The sequence below is a fragment of the Kogia breviceps genome, chromosome 8 (genome assembly GCF_026419965.1).
Source record: "Kogia breviceps isolate mKogBre1 chromosome 8, mKogBre1 haplotype 1, whole genome shotgun sequence".
NCBI classification, from domain to species: Eukaryota; Metazoa; Chordata; class Mammalia; order Artiodactyla; family Physeteridae; genus Kogia; species Kogia breviceps.
The window spans coordinates 92,661,947-92,686,666 of NC_081317.1; the positions used below are offsets into that span (position 1 = coordinate 92,661,947).

Here is a 24,720-nt window from a genome sequence, read left to right on the forward strand (position 1 = left end):
TCTATATTACATCCAGTGGGTCTCCCTTTCCTTGATTTCTACTAAAATCATCCAAAACACCCCAGTAAGCAAACCCTAAAGCAAACAAGCAAGTCCCTTCACAAAAGTTTTTCTCAAACTATTGGAGGTTTAGAGTGTTAGGTGGCTTAAGTCTAAAGCAAAACACAGACAGGCTAAGATCTAAGAATCAACATCTCTGTTCTAAGAGTCCTTGGGTCTTGTCTGCCCCCACCCCTTCTCTCTTTTCCCCACCTGAGAATCCTTCTGTCCCAATCCCTGTCCTCCTCTTTGGCAAATCCAGGCCCTGAAGGGTCTCCTTCATCCCTAACGGAAGATCAAGATATTCCTACTCAGAGGCCGTTCCCTCCCCGTTGTACCTTTATACTTTTCTACTCTATGTATACCATATAGATATATGTATATAGTATATTATATGTATATATATATACATATATATATATATACATATGCATATATATATATACATATACACACACACACATATATATATATATATATATATATTAGTCCTTTGTTGCTTCTGCATCCTCAGATTCAACCACTTTTTTGGATAAAAGAGTGCTGAAAAAAAAATTCCACAAAGCTTCAAAAAGCAAAACTTGAATTTGCTGCATGCTGGCAATTATTTACATAGCTTTTACATTGGTTTTACAGCTATTTACATAGCATTTACATTGTAAATGTAAATCACATTGTATTAGGTGTTATAAATAATCTAGAGATGATTTAAAGTGTATGGGTATATGGAGTATGTATGTAGGTTATATGCCAACACTACACCATTTTATATAAGGGCCTTGAGCATCTGGGGATTTTGGTATCCACAGGGGATCCTGAAACCAATACCCCTCGGATACCAAGGGATGACTGACTGTACAGTATATTGAGAAAGTTGTTGCCATTCAGTTATATCTCTCTGTATATGTATTTTCTGCCAAACTCTTATGTTTTTAATAAGTATGTGGGTATCTGGACTTGGAGGAAATAGAGTCCGGCCCCCATGTGGAGTGAACCACAAATTTTCTCTTTCCTGGAGCCTTTAAAATGGCTGGTCCTGGTCTTCCCTGGTGGCGCAGTGGTTGAGAGTCCGCCTGCCGATGCAGGGGACGTGGGCTCGCGTGACCAGGTCTGGGAAGATCCCACATGCCGCGGAGCGGCTGGGCCCGTGAGCCATGGCCACTGAGCCTGCGCGTCCGGAGCCTGTGTTCCGCAACGGGAGAGGCCACAACAGTGAGAGGCCCGCGTATTGCAAAAAAAAAAAAAAAAATGGCTGGTCCTTTAAAATTCTCCCGCTTACTGAGGGAAAAGAACTGAGTCTCACCAACTGCCCCCACTTCCACCCCCAAATACCCCAGCACATCCTTTGGGCCCACTCCTCAGAGTTTAGGAACTTGTTTTTTTAGAATATGTGTGGAGGTTGAGCACTGCATTCATTGCTCCAGAGGTTTCTGACACTGAGCGATTTCATGGAAGAGGAGGCTGGGACTTAAAGTGCCGAGAGTCCTGGCTCGGGGGAGCAGAGGCTCCAGACTCCAGAGCAGTTCCTGGCTCTGTGCTAGCTAGCGTGTGACCGCACGGTTCCTTCCCCTCCCGGGCCTCGGCATCCTCTGCAAAACGGATCCTGAGCCCCACTGTGTGGGAACATGCTTGGGCCTTTGGAAGGTGCTGGAGGGAGTGGGCCCCTGAGGTACAGGTTCCTGCTGGCCTGGAAATGCTGCTCCTAACCTGCCTGCTTTGTCTGTCTGTGTCACAGGGCCCCGAGGGCCTGCCTGGGCTGCCAGGATTTCCAGTGAGTAGCACAGTAACCATCTTCCTTTGTGCCCCAAAGCTGCGTGCATTCTGTTCCTTCTGCCTGGAATGCTGTTCCTCTCCATCTGCACAGCTGGCCTCTAGTGCTGTCTTGTTCATGTAGCCTTTCATCGTTGCCCCCATCTGGAGTGATCCTTCCCTCCTTTGAATCCCATAGGGCTTTATTTTCACCTCTGCTGTCGTTCTTTTCTGCCTTGAATAACAGTTATTTGTACCCTTATCGTTTTTTCTTCAACTGTACTGTGACCAGCTTGCAGGGGGTCAGGTCTTGTTCATCTCTTTCTAGCCCAGGGCAGCCGGAGCCAGAGCTGGAGTCGGTGGTTGGCTTCCTATAAATGAGTGGATGAATCAAGCCTTTCAAATAGATAGAATCCGAGTAGATAAAATCCCTAGAGAGAGAGGATGGTGGTGATGGAGGATGGAGAGAGGGGAATCATAGCCTGGAAGTCCAAAATTAATAGTCTGTGTGCACCACGCTATGGGGCTTCCACCATGGAAGGTGAAAATGCATTTCTGTATAGAAAGTGATCAGTTTAGTCTGAAAGTTTGAGCCTGCATTGAAGCCCAAGGCTCCAGAGTGAAATCTGCAAAATTTCTCCATACATTGCAGCTCTGAAAGGCCTAATGCCAATGGTGACATGCACTGCTTCCAGGATAAATGAAGGAAATTTATCAAAAAATGTAATAGAAATTTGTTGTTGATGGTAGAATTACAATGATCTCTTTTTCTTTTTTTTATACTTTTCTGAACTTCTACATTTTTTAAAAGGAGCGTGTGCTATGTTGACACTAAAAATACATGGGAAATAGACATTAAAAAACAGGAGAGGGTGGCAACCATGGAGAAGACCTCTTAATTAGGAAGAGAAGAGGCCAGAACTGTGAGCTTGAGCTCCAGCCCCAGCTTGGCTGCTCCTAAGCCAGAGCATGTTCCAGACACATTTTTCTCTAAATGACTGGTTCTGTGTTCCCAAGGGAGCCCTAGGCTCCCCAGAAGAGCCTCTGGGTCCACTTCAGGAGTAAGGAGGGGGCCACATAGGCAGGATCCAGGCCACTGCCGAGGCTCCATTTGATGTATTTTATACATTGGGCTTTTGTTTGACTTCACTTGAAAAAGGAGAATGAAAAGAGTTTCACTGCTAAAAAAATAATAATAACAAATATTTGAAGGCCACTGAGTTAATCCAGAAGGTAGGGACTTGTGAAAAGGTAAATTGCAATAAAGTGTTGAAACTCTTTTCTAGGGGCAGATGTCTGGCTGTGTGAGTCATTGTCGCAGATATTAAGTGTATATTGGAGTTGAGACGAGGTCACCTCTGACCGGGTGTGCAGAATTTTGGTTCTGCAGAGGGAATGGCGGTGGCGGGCGGGTAAGGGGTGCAGAGAGGCTAAGGGGGTAGGCTCGCCCCCGGTGGAGTGACGGGAGTGGAAGATGAGGCGCTGAGGCCAACTGGGATCAGTTTGGGTGTCAGGCTAGGGTGTTTGGATCCCATCCCGTGGGTAGTGGGGAGCCAGAGAAGGGGCAGGAGTCATGGAGGGAGAATGATGGGGGCGGTGGGCTGCAGGGCGGCCCCGAGGACCCATGGGTGGGCAGGGGTGGTGCCCATTGGAGGGAACCACAGTTCAAAGAGGAGTGGGGCCTCCGGGCCTCCTCACACTCAGTGCTGCCTTCTTTCCACCAGACCACAATTTCTAGACCACTTAATATTAGGAAAACATCGTGACTAATTGTGACTTCCACTGGCACTCTGTGTTGTTTTACTTTTTGGAACAGCAACTTTGTTTAGTTAAAGCATTTAAATCTTAACAAACAACCGAATACCCTCCACTGATTCCTTCTAGGGACCCAGAGGACCAAAAGGTGACACCGGTGTGCCTGGATTTCCAGGACTAAAAGGAGAACAGGTAAGAAGGGCCCAGCTATCTGGGTGGGATGGTGCTCTAGAATTTGGTAAATATTTCAAATGGGCTGAAAGTAGCTGTTAACTTTTTAAAAATTTAAGATATAACTCACACACCATAAAATCCACCCCTTTAAGTTGTGAAATTCAGTGACTTTTAGTATATTCACAAGGTTGTGCAGCCATCACCACTAACTGATTCTAGAACATTTTCATCATGCCAAAAGAAACATTGTATCTAGTAGCAGTCACTCCCCGGCTGTTAACTTTCATGATCTCAAGGTTCTTCCAGGGTGAAGGTGGGGTGGGTGGAGAAACAGATTTTCATCACAGTTTAGAAAGAGAACTCAACCCCACGCTCCCTTGAACGCTGTGCTTTGCCTAACTGCCTGCAGGCACCTGCATTGGAGTGTGCACCCCCCGAGGGCAGGCACATCCGCTTTCTTTTCTGTAGCTCCAGTACTTAGCACTGCGCCTGGTACACAAATGGTACTTAAAACATCTGTTGGATGAAAAGATGTGTAAGTAGTGAATACAGTGATGCTAATATTTAGAAATCATTATTTTATTAAACTATTATTAGTATAAGCGGGGGCATTCCGCACTTGGATGGCAGTCTTTGTCCACAAGTTTTGGAATATTTAGCATGCAGAGCACTTCCTGAAAAGTCCAAGGGCATTGAAATGACCTTTGTACCCTTCCACATTTGCCTCTTAGAATTAATTTCCCAGTTGGTTTTTATAGATAAGGGGAGAGTGACATCCATAAATGGATTGCAGTTATTCTGGATTGGATTCATTTATTCATCCATCTATTTATATACTCATCCAGATTACATCCATTCCCTAAGGTGTGCCAGCCAGTTTCCTATACTAGGCACTAGGGATAGAGAAATAAGATGTGAGGAACAGACATGCAGACGGCCAGCAGAGTGCATGGTCACTGCTGTAACGGGGGTTTGTATAAAGCCAGTGGGAGCAGCCCTGAGCCTGCCTTGGGGAGTCAAGGAAGGTGTGTGTGTCTCTAAGAGGAGGGAGCATTAGGCTACTCTCTTTCCTTCCTCCCCCCACCATTTTCCACTAGCCCTACGGAGGGGGAGAGAGTCTCCAGTGTCTGTTGGGCCACAGTTCCAGGGGGTGGAGGATTCAGTGTGCTGGGTCTGAGTTTAGCGTTACATGGGACCATGTCTTGGGATGCCTTTTGCTGCCACGGGCCTACAGAGATGGCGTGGGGTCAGGGCAGTTCTGGCTTGGCAGGAGGCCTGGTCAAGCAGGATTGGCTCTTGCTTTAAACGCTCTGTTTTCTATGTGGCAAGGTCGGGTGGATCTAGAGGGACCTACGTGCCATCTCTCCCCTAATCCCCTGCCACTTTGAAAACTGGGAAGAGCACCCAGGCAGGTCTGCTCTGATCCTTGCAGCCAACGTGCTTTCTCTCGCTCTGCCTCTGATGCTTTTGTGCTTGCTTCTTCTTGCTGCTGGCGTGCTCAGGACTGCTTTTCCTCACCAGCGAAGTGGTAAGATCCAAATATCAGGTGTGGGATTGGGGGACGGAGAGGAGAGGCTGCTTGGCTTGCTTTGGCGCCACTGCCTTGGCTGCTTCCAGCCCTGTTGAAGGGAGACTTTCGTGTGGTCCAGCCCAGTTCCCCAGGGGCTAGCATAGAAGTTTGGGGCCAGAGCCTTGAATGGTTCCTCTCCCTGGCCTTTTCTCTGGACATATATCTTCTTGGAAGTCTCCTGGGATAGTAGATGGCCCTGCTGAGCACAGGATTGGGGGCAGGATCCTGTGTCCCTGCCACCTGTCTACCCATCTCCCCTATTTCCCAGCGACTGAGATAACTTTGCCTGATCAAGTGAGCATTTGCACAGGAGCCTGGAGTTTGGAGGCCGAGTTCCACATGGAGACTCAGGGCCCCTGTGTTGGAGAGGCCTCCACTGTTCATGCTGTCATCACTTTCCCAATTGTAGCTGTTTTAACAAGACTAAGGATTCTAGGTGAAAACAGATCTCAAGTCAAGTTGTTAGGAAAGCAAGCCACCAAATATATTAGGAGCCAGAGGTTCTCAGGGGGGAGCCACACAGCCAGGGGTGGGACAGACCTTGTTGGGACTGATTCCTGGAGGGTTGAGAGTGGGGATGCTGATCTGGCAGCAGCAGGAGCCCCAGAGGGGCTTGCAGGACCCCAACCTGTGCTTTCGGACAGTAACTGATGGTACATGGAGGGAACAGTCCAGAGAACATTTAATGACTTAGGAGGCTGTGCAGTATTCTAGCAAGAGGTCATGTCGGGCAGTGGGGCTGAAGAGGCAGCGTGAAGGCCAGAGAAATCATGGCGATGAGCCTCTGGATAAGGCGGTGAGGCGGAGGCCCGGCTTCATCAAAAGGTTCTCTGAATTGCAGGGTGAGAAGGGAGAGCCGGGCGCCATCCTGACGGGGGATATTCCTCTGGAAAGGCTGAGGAGCCGAAAGGTAATTAAAGGTCACCAGACCCTGAAGGCACACATCTTCTACATCCTATCTTTGCTTCTGTCGCAAACCGTGTTCATCTGAGTAACAAGTCCGTGTCTCCCTGTTTTAGGGTGAACCTGGAGAGCATGGAGCCCCAGGACCGATGGTAAGCCAGAGTGTCTTGCCCCTGCATCTGGACTGGGGTTTGAAGCATTTATCATACTTTGGCTCAACTAGATTGAGTTGTCCCAGCTGTGAAAATAAAAAGGATGTGGCAAAATGTATCTGTGTCAAGGGTAGGTAGGCTAACTGCAATTAAATAAAATCTCAGTGGTTCAGCACAATAGCAGCTTAGTTCTCACTTATGCAGAGTCCACTGTGGTGGTTCCCAGTTGGGCATCTCCCCTCCAAGCAGTCACTCGGGGACCCAGGATGCTTGCATCCTGTGACTCTGCCCTCTGGTGGATTCCGGGCCACAATGGCATCTTCCATGAGGTTGGGGAGGGGGAAGAGACCATGGAAGATGATGAACTCCACTTCTGGCCAGACCTCTGATGCAGGAGGCGGGGGTGGGAGTGGGGGTGTGGATAGGTCTCAGAAATGTGGTTTAGCTGTGTGTCCAGAAGGAGAGGGGAAGCGGATGGTGGTGAGACCCACAGTTGTACGGGTCTTGCCAGCTAAAGGTTGTCATTACCCAGGGAACCTGGGCCTTTTGGCTTCTGGTCTTGGATCTGCTGCCCATCTGCTGTATGACCTCAAACAAGTCCTCTTCTCTCTCTGGGCTCTTGTCTTCCCATCTATAAGTGAGGGTATTGAATGAGTACTAGATGACATGATAGGGTCCTTCTTGCCTTACTGCTCCAGAAAATCTATAAGTTTGGGGGGCTGCTGAACAATTTTTAAGCTCCAGTTCTCTCCAGATGAACCCTAAACTTGCCCCTCATATATTTCTTCCCAAAGAACAAAGAAAACTCATAGAACATCCACCATGTGTCAGACAGTGATGCTTCAACACAGATCATCTCATTTCATTTTCACCACCCTAAGAGGCTAATGTCAGAACCCCCATTTTATAGACCGGGAAACCGAGGCTAAAGAGGTTAAGTAACTAGCCCACTGCCATACAACTTGTTAGTGACACAGCAGGGATTTGAACCCAGCCTGTCAAACCCTGTGTCCAGGTTTTTCCCAGCACACCACACTGCCTCCAGTTGACACCTTCATTCTTCTGAAACACTTTGAGCTGGAGAACTGCACGTTGGGGTTTGAATGCGGGGTTTGTTTGAAGCTGGATCTCAGGCCTGGGGAGAAGGGACCTCACGTTTCTCTAACAGGCACGTGTCCTTGATGAATGGCCCGTAACCTCCAAGGTGCATCCTTCAAAGGACCTTCTAAAGCCTTTGGTCCCTTAAGTCAGGCAGAATGGATGCCCTGGAGAGGTGTTCTTGGCCCTAGCTACAGGCTAAGGCAGAGTGGGAGAGTCTTGTGTTAACCACTGGGTAACACTTACTAATACCCAGTATGGTGGGAAATACTAATTGTTAGCAACGGTGGCCGGCAAGCTGCTGCAGATGGCCGGGGTGGTTATTGCCACTGAAGCCCGGCTGTGCACAGCTTGCCAAGCACAGACAGTAAGGGGGCACCTTCTTCTAATTTGCATAAGGTGTCATATGGGCTGTCTATGGCCCTCATGACTAGTATAGCTTACAACACTAGAGCCTTGTTACTCGAAGTGTGGCCCGTGGACCAGCACCATCAGCATCACCTGCGAGCTCATTGGAACAGCAAAGCCTTATGCCCCACCCTGGATCCACTGGATCTGCATTTTGATGAGATCCGGGTGACTTGTGCACACTGATGTTTGAGAAGCCCTGCACTAGAACGTACCACCACATGGCCTGTGGCCTGTTAACTCCTTGCTTTTCTTTTCCTGAGAGTAACCTGGTCTGGGTACTTTACATACAGAGCCTGTCTCAATGCAGTCTATTTGCCATTTTTCAGGGTAAGTCTGAACACATTAATAGAGCAGGAAGAAGGGGCTTGATAGGCCCCAGGCTTAAACCAGTCTTTCCACTGGGAGACAGGACAGACCCAGTTACAAAACAGGAAAGGTGTCAACTGGACGTAGAGCTTGTTCTGGGAAGAGGTGGTACACTGTATGCATCCCAGACGCTGGAAGGCATGAGGGTTCCGGCAGGAGGTTGCAACAGGGCAGTGGCTCTGGGAGCATGAGGACACAGAAAGCAAGCACTGGAATGCAGTCCATGGGCAGGGGCTCATCTGGAGAACTGGGGAGCCAGGCCAAGATTCTGGTCCTTAGGGACAGGTGGGAGCAAGGCAGGAACCAAATCCTGAAGCAGGTTATTGGGCTTGGCTGACATGAGGAGTGAAGCAGGGGAACACGGAGAACCCTTGGACATAAGGCCTAAGGCAAAGGTCCATGTTCTGAGCTGGCCCAGCACACAGCTACCTGGGAGCTAAGGCCAGGAGCTACTGACTCTTGCTTCTTTGTTAGCTCTGACTGGCTGAGAGGGTTGGGTCCAGCATCTGGACTGGGGTAGAGCCCTGCAGGAGGGACTGAACAAGTGGGTCCAGCTGAGGACAGAGAGGCCAGGGGACAAGGAGCCAGGCAGGAGGACATTTCATAACTTCTCCTTGCCCTCTGTCCTCCTACTAGTGGTTCATTGTCACCACTGCCCCCAAAGGTAGGCTGGATGCCCCCCCATCTCCCTAGCCCTTGAGTTTCTGTTCTTTCTTTTTTAATTGAAATATATTTTACATACAGCATTGTGTACATTTAAGGTATACATGTTGATTTGATACACTTATATATTGTAATATGATTGCTGTTGTGGAGATAGCAGCTCTCTCACATCACATAATGATCATTTCTTTTTTGAGGTTGGAATAAATAAGATCTAGACTCTTAGCAGTTTGAGGATTATAATATTAATACAGCGTTGCTGTCCATATTCCCTATACCGTGCATTAGATCTCCAGGACCTAGCTGTCTACTAGTTGCAAGTTTGTACCTTAAACCTCACCTCTCCTATTCCCACACCCTCCTACCCCTGGTAACCACCACCTTACTCTGTTTGTACAACTTTGGCTTTTTTAGATTCCACATATAAGTGACATCATACAGTATTTTTCTCTTTCTAATCTGGTATTTACTTTGCCTCCAGGGGCCCAAAGGACCACCAGGACACAAAGGAGAATTTGGCCTCCCTGGACGACCCGTAAGTGTTGGGGTTCCTCATATTGCATATGAGGGAGGACATGCGGGCCAGGCTGGCCTGCGGGCAGTGGGTTTACTAAGGCCTGTCCCATGGATTTCAGGGTCGCCCAGGACTGAATGGCCTCAAAGGCACCAAAGGAGATCGAGGGGTCATGATGCCGGTGAGTGCCACCCCAGGGACCCAGCCCAGGGCCAGTGTCCAGAGGAGGGGCGGACGAGTGCCAGGTCCAGTGAGCAGGGCTCGTGGACAGAGTGCTCAGGAACGTTATTCTTCTTCCTCTGCTGCCACTTCCAAAGATCCTCCAGCCCAACCCTGCCCTCCGGCTTGCTCTCCGGAGGTCCCTGCCACCAAATCCACCTTAGTGGAGCATAAGCTTCTTCGTCCAGACCCCAGAGGGAGGGTGGGAGAACATGATCTGGGCTTTCTCAACAAGTCTGCTTTCGGGCTTCCCTGGTGGCGCAGTGGTTGAGAATCCGCCTGCCGATGCAGGGGACACGGGTTCGTGCCCCGGTCCGGGAGGATCCCACATGCCGCGGAGCGGCTGGGCCCATGGGCCATGGCCGCTGGGCCTGCGCGTCCGGAGCCTGTGCTCCGCAACGGGAGAGGCCACAACAGTGAGAGGCCCGCGTAGCACAAAAAAAAAAAAAAAAAAAAAAAAAAAAAAGAAGTCTGCTTTCAAATCCCAGGTCTTCTGACTCGGGTAATATCCCATCCTTCCTGGGTTACATAGTCCTGGGGGTTTCTCATGTTGCTGGGGGTGCTCGGTGAGTGCTCTTGAGAGAACGCGGAAGGTCGACCAGCTGTGTAGGCAGGGCCTCACAAGATGACAGACACCGGAGCATCAGCGGGGTCCCACGTCTGCAATAAGGAAACCAGCATTTATTGAGCACCTACTGTGTATCAGACACTCTACAAAGTGCTTTTGAGGACAGGATCTCAGTCTTGATAGTAACTCTCCTAAGAGAAACTCAGTGGCATTCTTGTTTTACACAGGAGGAAACTAGGGCCTGTACAAGTTAGTGACCCACTGAAGGTCCCCCATTTGCTGTATGCAAGTGCAGCTCAAAGTGTGTTGCTGCTTCTCTTTGTGCCGCTTTGTATGCCTAGAAATGCAGAAATGCAATCGTATTGAATCACTGGGCACTGACTCACTCACCAAGCCTACCGTGGCTCTAGGTACAGCAGACACCGGTGCCTGCACTTGAGTGATCACATGGAGCTTCCTCGTGGGCCGGAGGCCTCTCACCTGTGGTCACAGCCTCCCCCTCCCCCTCCCCTCCTGCAGCTTCTGCTGCAGGTCCAGCTTCGGCTCCAGGTTTGGTGGAGAAAACATTGCATGGTGCCAAGGCCAGGCTGACGTGGCTCTGAAAGTGACTTTGCCATCTAACAGGAGTTGGCGTTTATTGTTACATTTATGAGGGGCTCTCCCAGGCACTGTATCCTGGGAAGGCCTCACTCCACCCACCCCTCCATAGGAGGGATGCATCGATAGAGGTGGTGGGCTCAGTATCCTCTGAGTACTGCTCTTGGGGTCAGAATCTGGCTTCCAGTCTCCATTCTGCCATGTATTGCTGTGTGGCCTTGAGCAGGTCACTTCCCCTCTCTGGTCCTCATTATGTCCAATTGTAAACCAGCGATGATACTTGCTCTGCTGTTGTGAAGTTGCAGCGAGGCCATGGACATAGGTGTGCTCTGGGAAGAGACTGGCCTACCCATGGGAAGAGTTAGTTGGCTTTAGAGGACCCTCCTTTCCTCATTGTGTCTCCAAACCCTGGGGAAGTGTCCTGCAGCTGCCTCTGAATTCATAACCTGAACTCAGGAATGGCCTTTCTTTCCTCCTTTTAGGGCCCACCTGGCCTACCTGGTCCTCCAGGCCCCCCAGGACCACCTGGAGCTGTGATTAACATCAAAGGAGTAAGTTAGCAGTGGGGAGGTGGGGGAGACCTGAAGGCGGCGCGGGGAGCAGCCCCAGAGCAGCCTAAGCTCGCGTCGGGAGTCCTGATTCCCTCCTCCCCTTCTGACTTCCCACAGGCCGTCTTCCCGGTTCCAGTCCGGCCACACTGCAAAACGCCGGTAAGTAGCATATAGTCACTGCCTTATAGAGCAGGCTTTGGCATAGAAAGCAACTCAGAGAAGACGAGTTTTTGTCTTGAGCCCCTTCTGTCTGTCAGTGTCCTCTTTGATGTCTTCTATCACCTGCATATAGACCCTTGAGTGACTCGAGGTTTCTAGATAATAGATTGTGGCACTGAAATGTACTGGGTCTTCTAAGGGCACACATGTGGACAGAGTGTGTCTTTTAATGCAGTCAGAAAGCAGTGTTGGGCTTCCCTGGTGGCGCAGTGGTTGAGAGTCCGCCTGCCGATGCAGGGGACATGGGTTCATGCCCCGGTCCGGGAAGATCCCACATGCCACGGAGCGGCTGGGCCCATGAGCCATGGCCGCTGGGCCTGTGCGTCCGGAGCCTGTGCTCCGCAACGGGAGAGGCCACAACAGTGAGAGGCCCGCGTACCACACACACACACAAAAAAGCAGTGTGTTTTGTTAGCTTCATGTTAGCACGTTAGCTTTGTACTTGGAGTAGTATAAGAAGGGGGGAAATAGACCCCTTAAAATACAGCTGAGAATAAAAAGGCAATTCTGACCAGTGCTCTTTGCATTGGGAGCTTTGGGCTACAATCTATAACTGTCCTTTCTCAACTGTCATATTACTGCACAGCACGCAACCCTGAGAGGAGGGACTTTCTCTCCCCCTTCATAATGAGGAAACAAACTGTGACTCAGACAAGCTCACTGACTTGTCTAAGGTCACAGGACGGACGGAGCTGGGGCTATCATGCAGGTCCCCTGACCACCAGGCAGCAGGTACAGGCACCCCAAGGGGTCAGACACGTGCCTGGTCGCCCAGCTGGTCAGTGCAGTGTCCCCGGGTTGTCACCCATATTAGGTGTGGGGAAACCCGGGGAGGGTGGGCCTCTCCACATGCACAGGCATTAGTCATGGAACTGTGCATAACTATTCTCTCATTCATTCAACAAATATGTATCAAGGACTTACCAGGTGTCAAGTACAAGTGAGGCCCTGGGACCACAGGGGTGAACTAGACAGGTGTGGCCTCTGTTCTCGTGAGCTTGCAAATTACAGTTTAGAAGATTCTTTGAAGTGGGTTCTTAATTGACTCCTGTTGGAGGTGGTGATGAGACTTGGGTCAGGGGCTTTAAAATGACGCAGTTTGGCTGAGTGTTTGCCCAGACATCTGTCCATGTCTAAACTTTGAGACACCCAGGTCTGCAGCCCAGGGAACTCTGGCATGGAAGGCAGAGGATAGGACCCACCTCTGTAAGGTGACCAAGGGGCCTGCTGGCTCCCGGAACTATGTGAGGACAACAGCTAACCAGGTCACGTTTACATCAGTGGCCTGAAAGGAATCCTAGAACGTCAGGGCTGGAGAGACCCTCCTGAGAGATGGCTGCCTCCCAGCCATAGAGAAGGGGAGACCTCAGCCCAGAGAGGCAAGGTCCCACCGTGAATTTGGTGCCCGAAGCCCCTCCCAGCAAACATGATATCAGGCTTCAAATGAACCGGCCATGGGACAGTACTTGAAAAACTCAAGAGCATCGTAAAAATGCTACTGCAATTACCGTGAGCTGTGCTAGGACCCTTTGCTGTGACCATGGCCTTTGGGGGTCATGACGTTCCTTAAAATAAGCCAAAGATGAACTCAGAGCCTTTTGGGTTTTGATTTCATGTTGCCTGGCTGGACACCATGCAGGCTGGGGCATGGATGTTTCTTGACCAGCTCTCAAAGTGGACATTTGAAAAAGAAATGCTTCCTCTCATATCCAGCATTTCACAAGCCCCTTCTCATTTCAGCCCCTTTCTAATACCTTAACAATTTACCCTTAACAATCCACCCCTGGAGTGGAGCAACTCTCAGCATAGCTGTAAGATATCAGCTGGGCACTGCTGCCTTTATCATTAACTTAGAAATATTCTTCCTGGAAAATTCCTGTCCCCTCCCCTCATCTTCTCTTGGTGACCCCTGAGCATCTTGTGACGCTGCACCCAAAAGCATGGGAGGGGCCTTCCCTGGTGGCACAGTGGTTGAGAGTCCGCCTGCCGATGCAGGGGACGCAGGTTCGTGCCCCGGTCCAGGAGGATCTCACGTGCCGCGGAGCGGCTGGGCCCGTGAGCCATGGCCGCTGAGCCTGCACGTCCGGAGCCTGTACCCCGCAACGGGAGGGGCCACAACAGTGAGAGGCCCGCGTACCGCAAAAAAAAAAAAAGCATGGGAGGATCTGGTGTGAGAGGGATCATTTTGATTCCGCATATTAACTGGGAAAAAGGTGAAGGTGGACTATTAAAAGCAGGGTGGCAGGTGGCTCTGTTTTAATAGACAAAGAAAAAAAGAAAGAAATGCAGGAAACTGGGGATGAACTGTGAAGGAATATTATCTTGAATAGCTTGGACTCCAGACCCCTGGCACTTAATGGGAAGTCTAGAATAGCCCCCCAATCTAATGATAACTCCCCTTTATTAATTATCACCACCATCAACTCCTGTTCAGTGGGCTCATCTTTGATTACACATGGCAGCAAAGCTAACGGCTGGCCCAGCTTCATGGCTTGAGTACATCACTTGCCCGAGTGCTTGATCTCTCACATGAATCAATCCTGATTGATCAGAACGGAGGGCAAGAGCACTCACAGTTGACCAGACCAAAATTGCCATGACTTTTTGTCTTAAATCTTTGGGCTTTCCCTCTGCAGAGTTGTTCAGCCAGTAGGTCTCAGCCCAGCTCAGCTACATGATGCCCTCCCTGCCCCCACCCCCTGACCCTGCCCCAGTTGAAGGTCTGGGATGCCTTGCATGAGGGATGCCAGGAAACTCAGGGCCTTTGGGGGCTACAACACCCAAGGAAGGCCTGATTCCATGACCTCACCCCTCGCTCCCAGGACAGGGGACTGTGGCTCCCTGTGCATGCAAACACCAGAACAGGGTTGCAGTGTATGACCTTGGCTTTCTCTCTCTCTCTAGGTTGGTACCACATATCCTGGAAATTCAGAACTCATCACTTTTCATGGTACACACTCCTGTCTTCACCTTGTTTCTCTGGGACATTTCCTGACCCTCCTATCTCTGCAGAGATGGTTTCCAGTTGTCAGTGCTGGGCATAGACTTGGTGGTCAGGAAGATCTGTCTGGGTGTCATGGGTAGCTGGACAAAGGCTGTGGGACTGGGCACCTCTGTTTGCTTGTGTCACCCATCTGCCTATTCTGTGTATCTTGGCTGAGCCTCCTAGCTAGCAGGCTGCACTCCATTTTTCCATTCATGTGTTAGTTTGTTCATAACACATCCACTGATAGCTTCTCCTTGCCTGGTGCTATTCTATGCACTGGGCTAAGACAGATGGATCCCATGCTCTTCTTGTCACCCAGGCCCTTAGACTCTGCTGGGTGAAACTATTTTAAAAGTTGTTACAATGCAATATGCCAAGAGCTAACGCAGGGGAGGCCGTGGGAGCTCAGAAGGCCTTTGCTTCAGAGTGTTCCTGGACCAGCAGTGTCAACACCTCCTGGAAGCTTGTTAGAAATGCAGAATCTCAGGCCTCATCGCAGACCTGCTAGATCAGGAGCTGCATTTTCACAAGCTCCCTCTGAGGCGTATACACAGTGCGGTGTGAGACGCACTGGCTCTTAGTGATTAGTAAACATCAGCATGTTCGTGGCCTGTAGGAGCTTATCTACCACACATTAGGGGAGGGATAGGCCAGGAGATGGGAGCCTGCAGGCAAGCAGTGACTCTGGTTCCCTGTCCCCACACACACTGTCACACCATGCGTGCCCCTTTTGATTGAGAAGTCTGAACGCTTGCAGTTTAAACAGGGAAAGGCCTTTTTTTGCCTTTATTTTCTGCCCCCAGCACTGACCTCTGGCTCGGCTCTGTCACTCCGGGCCTGCTTAGGTGGTGGTGTCCCTGCTGGTATCTGGCTTCATGGGTTTGGGGTCACTTTTGGTTACAAAGTCCAGGCTGTTCTCAAACTGCTTGTTCAGATCCAATTCAAGGCTCTCCCTACCCCTGTTGCAAGGTGGACCTTGGGGAGGAGGAGGGGTGGAGCTGGATTTGCTTTCTTGGATCCCCAGTGTGTAGGCACACATTGGTCAGCTGATCTCTCTTGGGAACCGGGAACTCAAAGATCTAGTGTCCACCCACTTATCTAGGTGGGGAAAGGGGACTGCTTCCCTTCCCAAACTCTGTACTCCCAGGAGGCTTTCTCTGAGCCCCTCTCCCAGATAAAGAGTTGGGGGAGGAGAGAGGGCTCTAAGGCCGGTTCTGCAGAAGCAGTGCTTCTCCCAAGTCCTGTGGGGAGTGGCGTACCTCACTGTTGGCACTCTTCCAACTTTGCGAGTGGAATACTTAGTAGCACCGTTAGCTGTCCTCTGCGGCACTCCCGGAGAGTCCTCCCCTCCCCTTAGACCACCGTGCTGCCCAGGCTTAGGTGGGATGGGACCGGGAGCTTGACTTGGTGTTGAGTCTCAGGCCACGTGCATGAAGGCATCCAGGGGAGTTAATTGTAGCCTCTGCTGGGCTCCCATGATGCACTGCTGGCACCTTGAGGATGGTACTTATTCCATCCTGCCGCGCGATACCCTCACTGTGTCTGTCTCCTTGAGAGCTTTCCGAGGTCAGGAATTGTGTCTGCTGCATCTACCTCTGCCTCTCCATCCTATAGCAAAGGATTTTATACCCTCAATAGGCCTTTGTTGTTGAGTAGATTTAGCTCAGGGGGCTCAGTTTCAAAACTTGTCTCAAAAATGTTTTATATAGAATGAAGGTGATTTTCCACTATCATTTTTTTTTTTAATGTGTGTGTATTTGGTGGCAGGTGTTAAAGGAGAGAAAGGATCCTGGGGTCTTCCCGGCTCAAAAGGAGAAAAAGGCGACCAGGGGGCCCAGGGACCACCAGGTATCCCAACTCTTGCTCTGGATCTTGCCCTTGATTTTTGTTTCTGAGAAATCCAATTGAGCCAGTAAGTAAGGCTAATTACATTACCACCCTGTCCACAAGCTCCATGGAATTCCAGAGAGACCCAGTCATGGGCAACACGTGTGCAAGATAGAACATTGTCAAGAGAGACCGGAAGTTCTGATCGTTCCAGCTTCATCTGCAGAACGAGGCCTGGAGAGGACCAGGGACAAGCGTAGGATGCCACAGGGTCACAGGATCTGGACTAGTGCTTGTTTCCAAGCCCAGTGCCCCCTCTGTCAGCTAAACCAATGTGGGGTCACTTCTGCTAGGAACTCATCATGGTTGCCAACTTGGAGGCTTTGGTGTTTGAACTTCTGAGATTGATTGTGGATTTTTAAAAAGTGTTTCTTTTTCAGGCCCTCCTGTGGATCCAACTTACCTGAGACATTTTCTGAACAGCTTGAAGGTGAGCATTTCTCAACATCTAGCCTGTGTTTCCAAGTTCTCAGGCTTATGTCAGAGACTGGTTCATCTGACTCTTACTGGATGTTCTCTGCTTCCAGGGGGAGAACAGAGACAGGGTGATCAAAGGAGAAAAAGGAGACTCTGACAGCGGCTTCTCTGTGTCAGGGCCCCCGGGCCTGCCGGGAAGTCCAGGCCTGGTGGTGAGTAGCGACCCCTCCACACCCCTTCCTCAGGGAGTCAAGGTGCTTCCTGAAGCCCGCCAGTGTGATGAGGCAGCTGGGAGCAAGGGCCAGTCACAGCACCACAGGCTGCAGGCAGGCCTTGGGCGTTGGCCTCTCTCCCCCATACTTGCTAATGGGTGGGGAGCCTGGAAGAGGCCACAGAGGAAAGGGAACTAGCCAAGGCCACATGCACGCAGGAAGCTTCCAGGTAACCCACCACCGTGCCTTATTCACATCAGTGGTGGAAAACTCACTCAGCACAAAGAGTTGTTAATGGTAAACACATCAGAAGGGAAGGTGAGGGAGATGTTTTTAGGGGGCTATCTGATTCTTCTGAAATTTCATCAAAGAAGCAGCCTGTAGACCGGCTTGGTCTTCTTAGGATGAGAAGTTTCTCCAGATCACGAAAGAGAAGTTCAAATTATGCCTCCACTGAGATTATGACCAGATCATTGACCCTCAGGAACCAGGAGCAAATTCTGGACCTGGAACTCGCCATGAGCATAGACCAAGCAAAGCCAGGAGACCAGGGTTCTCCTTCTAGCTCTGCTGCTGATTTGCTTTGGGACCTCGGGCAAGCCCTGCCCCTCTCTAGGCCTCTGTTTCTCCATCTGTGAAATGCCGAGGCTGGACTAGATAAGCTCCGGGGGCCCTTCTGAGTTCAGGGCTCCCTAGGCTTCTCTGCTGTCATTCAACATAATGACTGGGCCACCGCTCTTTAGGTCTTCCACCTCCTGGCTTGTGCCAGGATTGAGGATGATGGTAGAGGGTGTTTACTGACTTCTTATCAATGTCCTGACGAAAAGAACAGATGGAACTTCTAGTGACTAATGGAGCTTTCTCTCTTCTGTTACTGTGCACTTGACAGGGCCAGAAAGGGGAGACCATCATCGGGCCCCAGGGACCCCCAGGTGCTCCTGGCCTGCCTGGGCCACCTGGCTTTGGGAGACCTGGTTCCCCCGGGCCACAGGGACCCCCGGGGCCACCAGGACCTCCAGCTATCCTAGGAGCAGGTCAGTACTGTGAGCGGTGCCCAGAGTCACCACACCTGGGTGGCATGTCAAAGCCACACTGTCCAACAGAGGGCTGTTTCCTGGATGGAGCCTTCTTTCTTTTCTTTTTTTTTTTTTTTAACTTCAGATATAATTTGCATGCCATAAAATTCACCCATCCAGAGTACACAATTTAATGGTTTTTAATATAGTCACAAGGTTGTGCAGCCATCACCTCTCTCTAATTCCAGAACATTATCATCACCTTAAATAGGAACCCTGTACCAATTAGCAGTCACTACTCTTTTTCCTGATCTTTCCCTGATCTTGGAAACCAGGAATTTACTTTCTGTCTCTATGGATTTGCCTATTCTGGACATTTCATATCAATGGAATCACAAAATATGTGACCTTTTGTGACTGGCTTCTTTCCCCTAGCATAATGTTTTCAAAGTTCCCCATGTTGTAGCATGCAGTACTTCATTCCTTCTTATGGCTGAATAATATTCCATTGTATGGATATACCACATTTTGTTTATCTATTCATCAGCTGATGAACATTTGAGTTGTTCCCACTTTTTGGCTATTATGAATAGTGCTGTTGTGAACATTTGTGTACAAGTTTTTGTGTGAACATATGTTTTCAGTTCTCTTGGGTATAATGCCTAGGAGTGGAATCGCTGGGTCATATACATGGTTACTCTACTTTTGGAGGAACCACCAGACTGTTTTCCAAAGTGCCTGCAACATTTTGCATTCCCACTAGCAGTGTACAAAAGGTTCCAATTTCTCCTCATTGTCAACAACATTCGTTATTATCATATCTTTTTTATTCTAGTCATCATTCATTCATGTGAAGTGATATCTCATTGTGGTTTTGGTTTGCATTTCCCTAAAGACTAATAATGATGAACGTCTTTTCACGTGTGGGTGGAAACTTCCTGGCTGCTTCGTCAATGCCTGGGCCTTAAGGGACTTGAGGACCAGCATTGATTCTACCCTTCTATGTAAAAATTTCTTTACCCCTTGGTACCTCACTTTCTCAAATGAAAAATGGGTGAAATAGAAGAAAATCTCCACTTATCAAGTACTTACCAAGTGCCAGGCACTCTGCTGGTTACGCTACTACATTATCTTACTGGATTCTCAGAAAGCCTTGCACGGAAAGTATTAGCATCCACATTTTACAGAGTAGGAAAGTGAGACCCAGAGATGTTTAGGAACCTTTCCAAGGTCACACAGCTAATAAGTGGTGTGAATGGGATTAGGACCCAGATCAGAGTAGCTCCGAAGCCTGTGTTCTTTCCACTGTGCCCACGGTGGAAAATAACAGCAGCAGCAATAATAGCATGAATGCATCATTTTTTGTTGTTTGGGTTAGCATGAGCCAGGTCTGGTGGAAGCACACCTGGGAGGAGACCTACAATGTCTGGGGCGTCTGGGAGAACTTTACACAGGAGGTGACTTTGGGGCAAGTGACAGAAATGGAACTCAAACTAGCTCAAGTGCACAGGGAAACTTATTGGATATGCAGAAGGATGTGAACAATCAATTTGTAAGGGTGGCAGGCATGCAGTGAGACTTCAGGTACAGCCGGAACCGGGGATTCAGTCCCTGCGAGGATTCTCTGGCCATCTCTTGCTCAGCTGCTCTCTGACTGCAGCATCACGCTTCATCGCCATAGCCCATATCCTCAGCGTGACGAGAAATACTGACAACCTACAGCTTCCACCGTCATCTAGAAATCTTGGCCTTGTTTCTCAGTTTTAGTTTGAAAAGCCCTGGGGTGGGGATGTTCTGGGGAAGGACTCTGACTGACCCGTCTTGGGCCAGATGCCCAACCTTGGACCAATCATCTGTGGCCAGGAGGTGGGATTACATGAGACCATGACAGCTCCTTCTGGACCTGAATGGTCATAGAGGTGAAGGGGAAGATCTCAGGAGCAAGTGAGGATGCTGGTCCTGTAAAGAGAGAAGGTGCTGGGTGGATAAAACCATAGGTGCCTACACAACCTTGAGGGATACATAGGAATTGCAAGAGGTGGAGGGGCATTGCAGGGTGAGTACAGGATTCAGAGACTCTGTTGTCCATAGTAGCCCTAAACTAGGGGGCCCTAGGACTCCTTGCTCCATTGAAAAGGATTACCCTTCACATAATATATATAGCAATTCACAGTTTACAAAACACTCCCATATCCATTATCCCATTTAATCTTTTTTAAAATTTTTTTAAAAATTTACTTATTTTTGGCTGCACTGGGTCTTTGTTGCTGCACGTGGGCTTTCTCTAGTTGTGGCGAGCGGGGGCTACTCTTCGTTGCAGTGCACAGGCTTCTCACTGCGGTGGCTTCTCTTGTTGCGGAGCACAGGCTCTAGGTGCGCAGGCTTTTTTAGTAGTTGTGGCACATGGACTCAGTAGTTGTGGCTCACGGGCTCTAGAGCGCAGGCTCAGTAGTTGTGGTGCTCGGGCTTAGTAGCTCTGCGGCATGTGGGATCCTCCCGGACCACGGATCGAACCCATGTCCCCTGCAATTGGCAGGCGGATTCTTATCGCTGCGCCACCTGGGAAGCCCCTATCCCATTTAATCTTAACAGCAACCCCAGGAGGGAGATGAAATACATAAGATTATAAAACTCATTTTATGGATGAAGGCACCAAAGCTCAGAGAGGTTAAGAGTCTGACTCAAGGTCACAAATCCTAGGAAGAGGCATGGCTGGGGTCCAAATGCAAGTCCTCAGACCTTGTCTCCACTAGACATTCACCACCTGTGTATGAATTTTCAGGTCCTGTGTCAGACTGCAGGCTTATTTGCAGTGACCTCAAAAATCTCATACAGTAATTTTACTGGGACTTGTACAAACATCCTTAACTCTGCCAAGAGTTTTGCAGATTCTGGGGGGAACTGGAGATCAGAGAGGTAGAAGGAGAGCAGCGGAATTGCTATAATAACATTTCTTTATGTTTGCCTAAAGTAAGGACTCTTCATTTGGGAACCATAAACTCCTAGAAAATTCAAAGATGTCCCTCAGGGAGCTATCATCCCACTAACATTCTAAGTAGAAGTGTGTGTGTGTGTTTGTGTGTGTGGGTGTGTGCGCGGGTGCGCGTGCACTTGCAGATATGCAGGTATGCATTTTTCTAGGGGAGAGGGCAATAGCCTTGATTTGATTTTTAAGGGCATTTTGACTCTTCAAAAGGTAAGAATCTCTGGTTGGATGCTATACAATTTGCAAAGCACATTCCTAGTTTGTGTTCTTCTCCGTTCTCAACACAGGCTAGTGAAGAAATATCTGTTTACATTTCACCGATGAAGAAGCTGGGGTTCAGAGAGCTTGTTGTTTCCCCAAGATCGCACAGCTGAGAATTGACAGATCAGGAACTTGAGTCTCCTGGCTGGACGTCCAGGGCCCCTGTCACTGCCCTACCCTGCCCCCGCTGTAGCCTAGCACCTTTTCTTCTTTCTAAGCCTGCTTCCTCTGTTCAGTAATTACCTGCTTGTCTCTTGGGAGAAATAAGTTGTATGAGTCAGAGCATTTTTGGATGCAAGTGACAGAAAATTCAACTCAGACTGACTTATACAAACAATTGAAACAACAGGAATTTTTCACTTATAAAATTGGAAAGTCTTAGGCATGACTTCATCCAGGGCTACAGTCAAGAATCTCAGTTCTCCCCCAAACCAGTCAATGTGGCTGAGTCATATGCTGGGCCCAGAGCTCCTAAGATTCGGTTACGAGCTGCAACACTTTGCAGCACTGTGAGTGGGGTGGTGAACGCTCCCCTCAGTGACCAGCTGAACATCGAAGGCATTTTGCAGAGAGTGTGCTTTTTTGTAACTTCTCTTTTCTGCTTTGTCTTAGCTGTGGCCATTCCAGGCCCACCTGGCCCTCCAGGACAGCCAGGGCTTCCCGGATCCAGGAACCTGGTCAGTATTATCATCAGTGTGTCTTCATCCTTCTGCTTTGGATGGGTTTCCTTGGAACTTTGGCTGCAGTGTTTAGGGGCTGGCACACCTTCTCTGTTGGAGTTAGGCCTCCATGACAATAGAAATGGTATAACTTCACAAACAGGGTATTTATTATCTCTTTGGATGACTTATTAAGTAAAAAGATACAGACTACAAAATCATTTATGATTTAAGTTCCACCTTTCCAATCCTTAATCGACTAAACTGTAACAAGAGCCAGTCATATTACATCAGAAAACACAGGCACAAGACTGTAAACAACATCACAGGAGGCCCTGTGCTGGTTGCATTTCCCCAGGGTAATGCAGCCTTCTCCATTCTACCAAAGGATGGCTCTTGTACCTTGTTACCCTGCAGATCACTGGAGCAGGATATGGCACACAGAGATTATTGTGACGCACAGAAACAGGGACAAATACCTCATTAGGATGTCAGGAGTTCTAGGAATGCTCTTTGGTCTTTGATAGATTTTATTTGGAAATTTGGGCTGCCAGATGAAGAACTGTCCAACAGTAGATGGAATTTCGATATTTGGTACCTTTGGGGGATGCCTAAGTCATTTTAATCACAAAGTCATCTTCAAAGCTAGGTGACCATTAAGTTTTTATAATCTTTCTCAGTTGAAAAGAAAAATAACAGCTTCCTTGGTTGATATTTCTTTGAGGCTTGATACTTCTCAATAGATTTTTTTCCAGCTTTTATGCCTGTGCCTGGATAGGCCAAGATGGCTGTCTGATCTCTGGCAATTTTCTAGACAGAGAAATTACAGACCCCCATTTTCTGCTGTGTATTTAATACTGGAACTACCCAACCAGGCAAAAAAGATTTAAGACGTAGGGAAAGTAACTCACTTGCTTACATTTCTTACTCCAAATGAAAAGAAATTTGAAACCCTGTAAGGAGCAGCATATGAGCTAACAAAACACATGTAACAATGTTGGTGCTGTTGTGCAGCTCACACAAATGGAAGTGGCAATGACCAACGTCCAACAGAGCCAACTCTGTTAACAGTTTTTAAATGTCTTTGAACCCTCAGGATACTATCTTCTTTGTTTTAATTTGTTTATTGTCATTGAGATTTGTGTTTCAAGGTAATGCATGTTTTTGTTTTATCGGAAAGAAAGTCCTTTGGTTATTAATGAAGTTATATATCTCTCTGTGGCACAATAAGCCTTGCCACTGACTGTGAGGAGATGGCTCATATTTGACTTTACAAAGAGGCCAGTTTTTCAAATTGTGCCATCGCTGTGATGATAACCGCAGTGTTTGGAATTTTAAATTATCTGACAGGTTACAGCATTTAGCAACATGGCTGACATGTTGCAGAAAGCCCATTTGGTCATAGAAGGGACATTCATCTACCTGAAGGACAGCACCGAGTTTTTCATTCGTGTCAGAGATGGCTGGAAAAAATTACAGGTAATCCTTTAACAAACTGCCTCCAAGTACCCTCTAAAAATAACATTCTACTCCTGTAAATGCCATTTTTCTGATTTGAAAATAGGCGAACAGTTTCTAGTTGATGTTTCATTTTCAACGTACTCTTTTCCTTAAAGCTGGGACAACTGATCCCCATTCCGGATGACAGCCCACCACCCCCTGCGCTTTCCAGCAATGTGAGTCGTTTCCCTGCCTTACCTCTAGCTCCTTCATTCATCAGCACTTGCTGAATCCCCTTGGCATCCGGTATCAAGCTCTCCAGACTCTGGACAGCCAGCTCTGCGTGGTTCACTATCTGGCAGAAGCCCCACAATTACCAAGTGCCAACAGAACGTTCTCACAACAGCTGGAGGGAGAGCTGGATCCAGACGCTGGAGACCTGCCATTCCCATGTCGTAGCTGAATCCTCTTGGGCAAGGGACTTCCCTTCTCTTGGCCTCAGTTTATTGATCTGTGAAAACACGGTTGGCATAAGCAATCTAGAAGAGCCCTTTAATATTTGACACTGAGACTTCCTTGCCTGATAAGAACAACAGCAGCTTGCATTGTCCACTATTCTAACCTTACAGCTACCCTTTGAGGCAGGTAGTAGCATTCCCACTTTGCAAGTGAGGAAGCTGAGGCTCTGAAGAGGTGCCTTGCTCTATTAAGTGAATGAGTTGGTTGTAAAACATGGACTTCTTCCTTGATTCAGCACTCTTCCTAAAAGTCTTGAGAATATCCACCCCCTTTCCGAGGATAATTTTTCGTTCATGTGTGAAACTCTTCACAGTTAAGAGTGGTCCAAAGACCATGACAAACTGTTTAAAGCAGCTTTCTAAGAAACATTGCACTGGTACCTTAGTGTACGGTGAAGAACAGATTGAATGCATATTCAGGACTGTTTTTTTTTTTTTCCTTTTTTACCTGACAGTCTCATCAGCTTCAGCTTCCACTGGCGTCTGTTTCAAGTGTTAATTATGACAGCCCTGCAGTAAGTACAATTCATGCATTTACTGTACAGATGCCGAAAGTATGTCTGTCATGTGCCAGGCCTCATGCTTGGCACACAGTTCCTACCCTCAAGATGCACATAGATGAGCCAGAGAGGCAAATAAAAAATAGGTAATTCCAATACAGTGTGAGAAGTCGTTGGGGTGAGGCAAACACAGGGTACTGGGAGTGTTAGGAAGGTCAAAGAAGTCTGCCTTCTTTGGAGGAGGTGACCTTTAAATCACGACCTGAAGGACAGGTGAGAACAAGGGAGAG

General features: G+C 48.7%; 1 protein-coding gene across 15 annotated transcripts in view; it reads left to right on the top strand.

Annotated features, from left to right (window-relative positions):
* The window catches only part of COL15A1 (collagen type XV alpha 1 chain), a 103,958-nt gene that overhangs the window by 71,070 nt on the left and 8,168 nt on the right, over positions 1-24,720 (top strand). For 8 of the 15 annotated variants that reach the window (XM_067039763.1, XM_067039772.1, XM_067039764.1 and 5 more), the window contains 16 exons: positions 3,673-3,735; positions 6,129-6,197; positions 6,307-6,342; positions 9,362-9,415; positions 9,516-9,575; positions 11,261-11,329; positions 11,447-11,488; positions 14,453-14,498; positions 16,302-16,382; positions 16,802-16,851; positions 16,949-17,050; positions 17,940-18,084; positions 21,926-21,990; positions 23,323-23,451; positions 23,589-23,648; positions 24,386-24,445. In XM_067039763.1, coding sequence (XP_066895864.1) covers positions 3,673-3,735; positions 6,129-6,197; positions 6,307-6,342; positions 9,362-9,415; positions 9,516-9,575; positions 11,261-11,329; positions 11,447-11,488; positions 14,453-14,498; positions 16,302-16,382; positions 16,802-16,851; positions 16,949-17,050; positions 17,940-18,084; positions 21,926-21,990; positions 23,323-23,451; positions 23,589-23,648; positions 24,386-24,445 — 1,131 coding nt within the window. Of the gene's footprint in view, positions 1-1,774; positions 1,811-3,672; positions 3,736-6,128; positions 6,198-6,306; positions 6,343-9,361; positions 9,416-9,515; positions 9,576-11,260; positions 11,330-11,446; positions 11,489-14,452; positions 14,499-16,301; positions 16,383-16,801; positions 16,852-16,948; positions 17,051-17,939; positions 18,085-21,925; positions 21,991-23,322; positions 23,452-23,588; positions 23,649-24,385; positions 24,446-24,720 lie in introns of all 15 variants that reach the window. The other 7 variants (XM_067039767.1, XM_067039761.1, XM_067039768.1 and 4 more) reach the window with 1 other exon arrangement.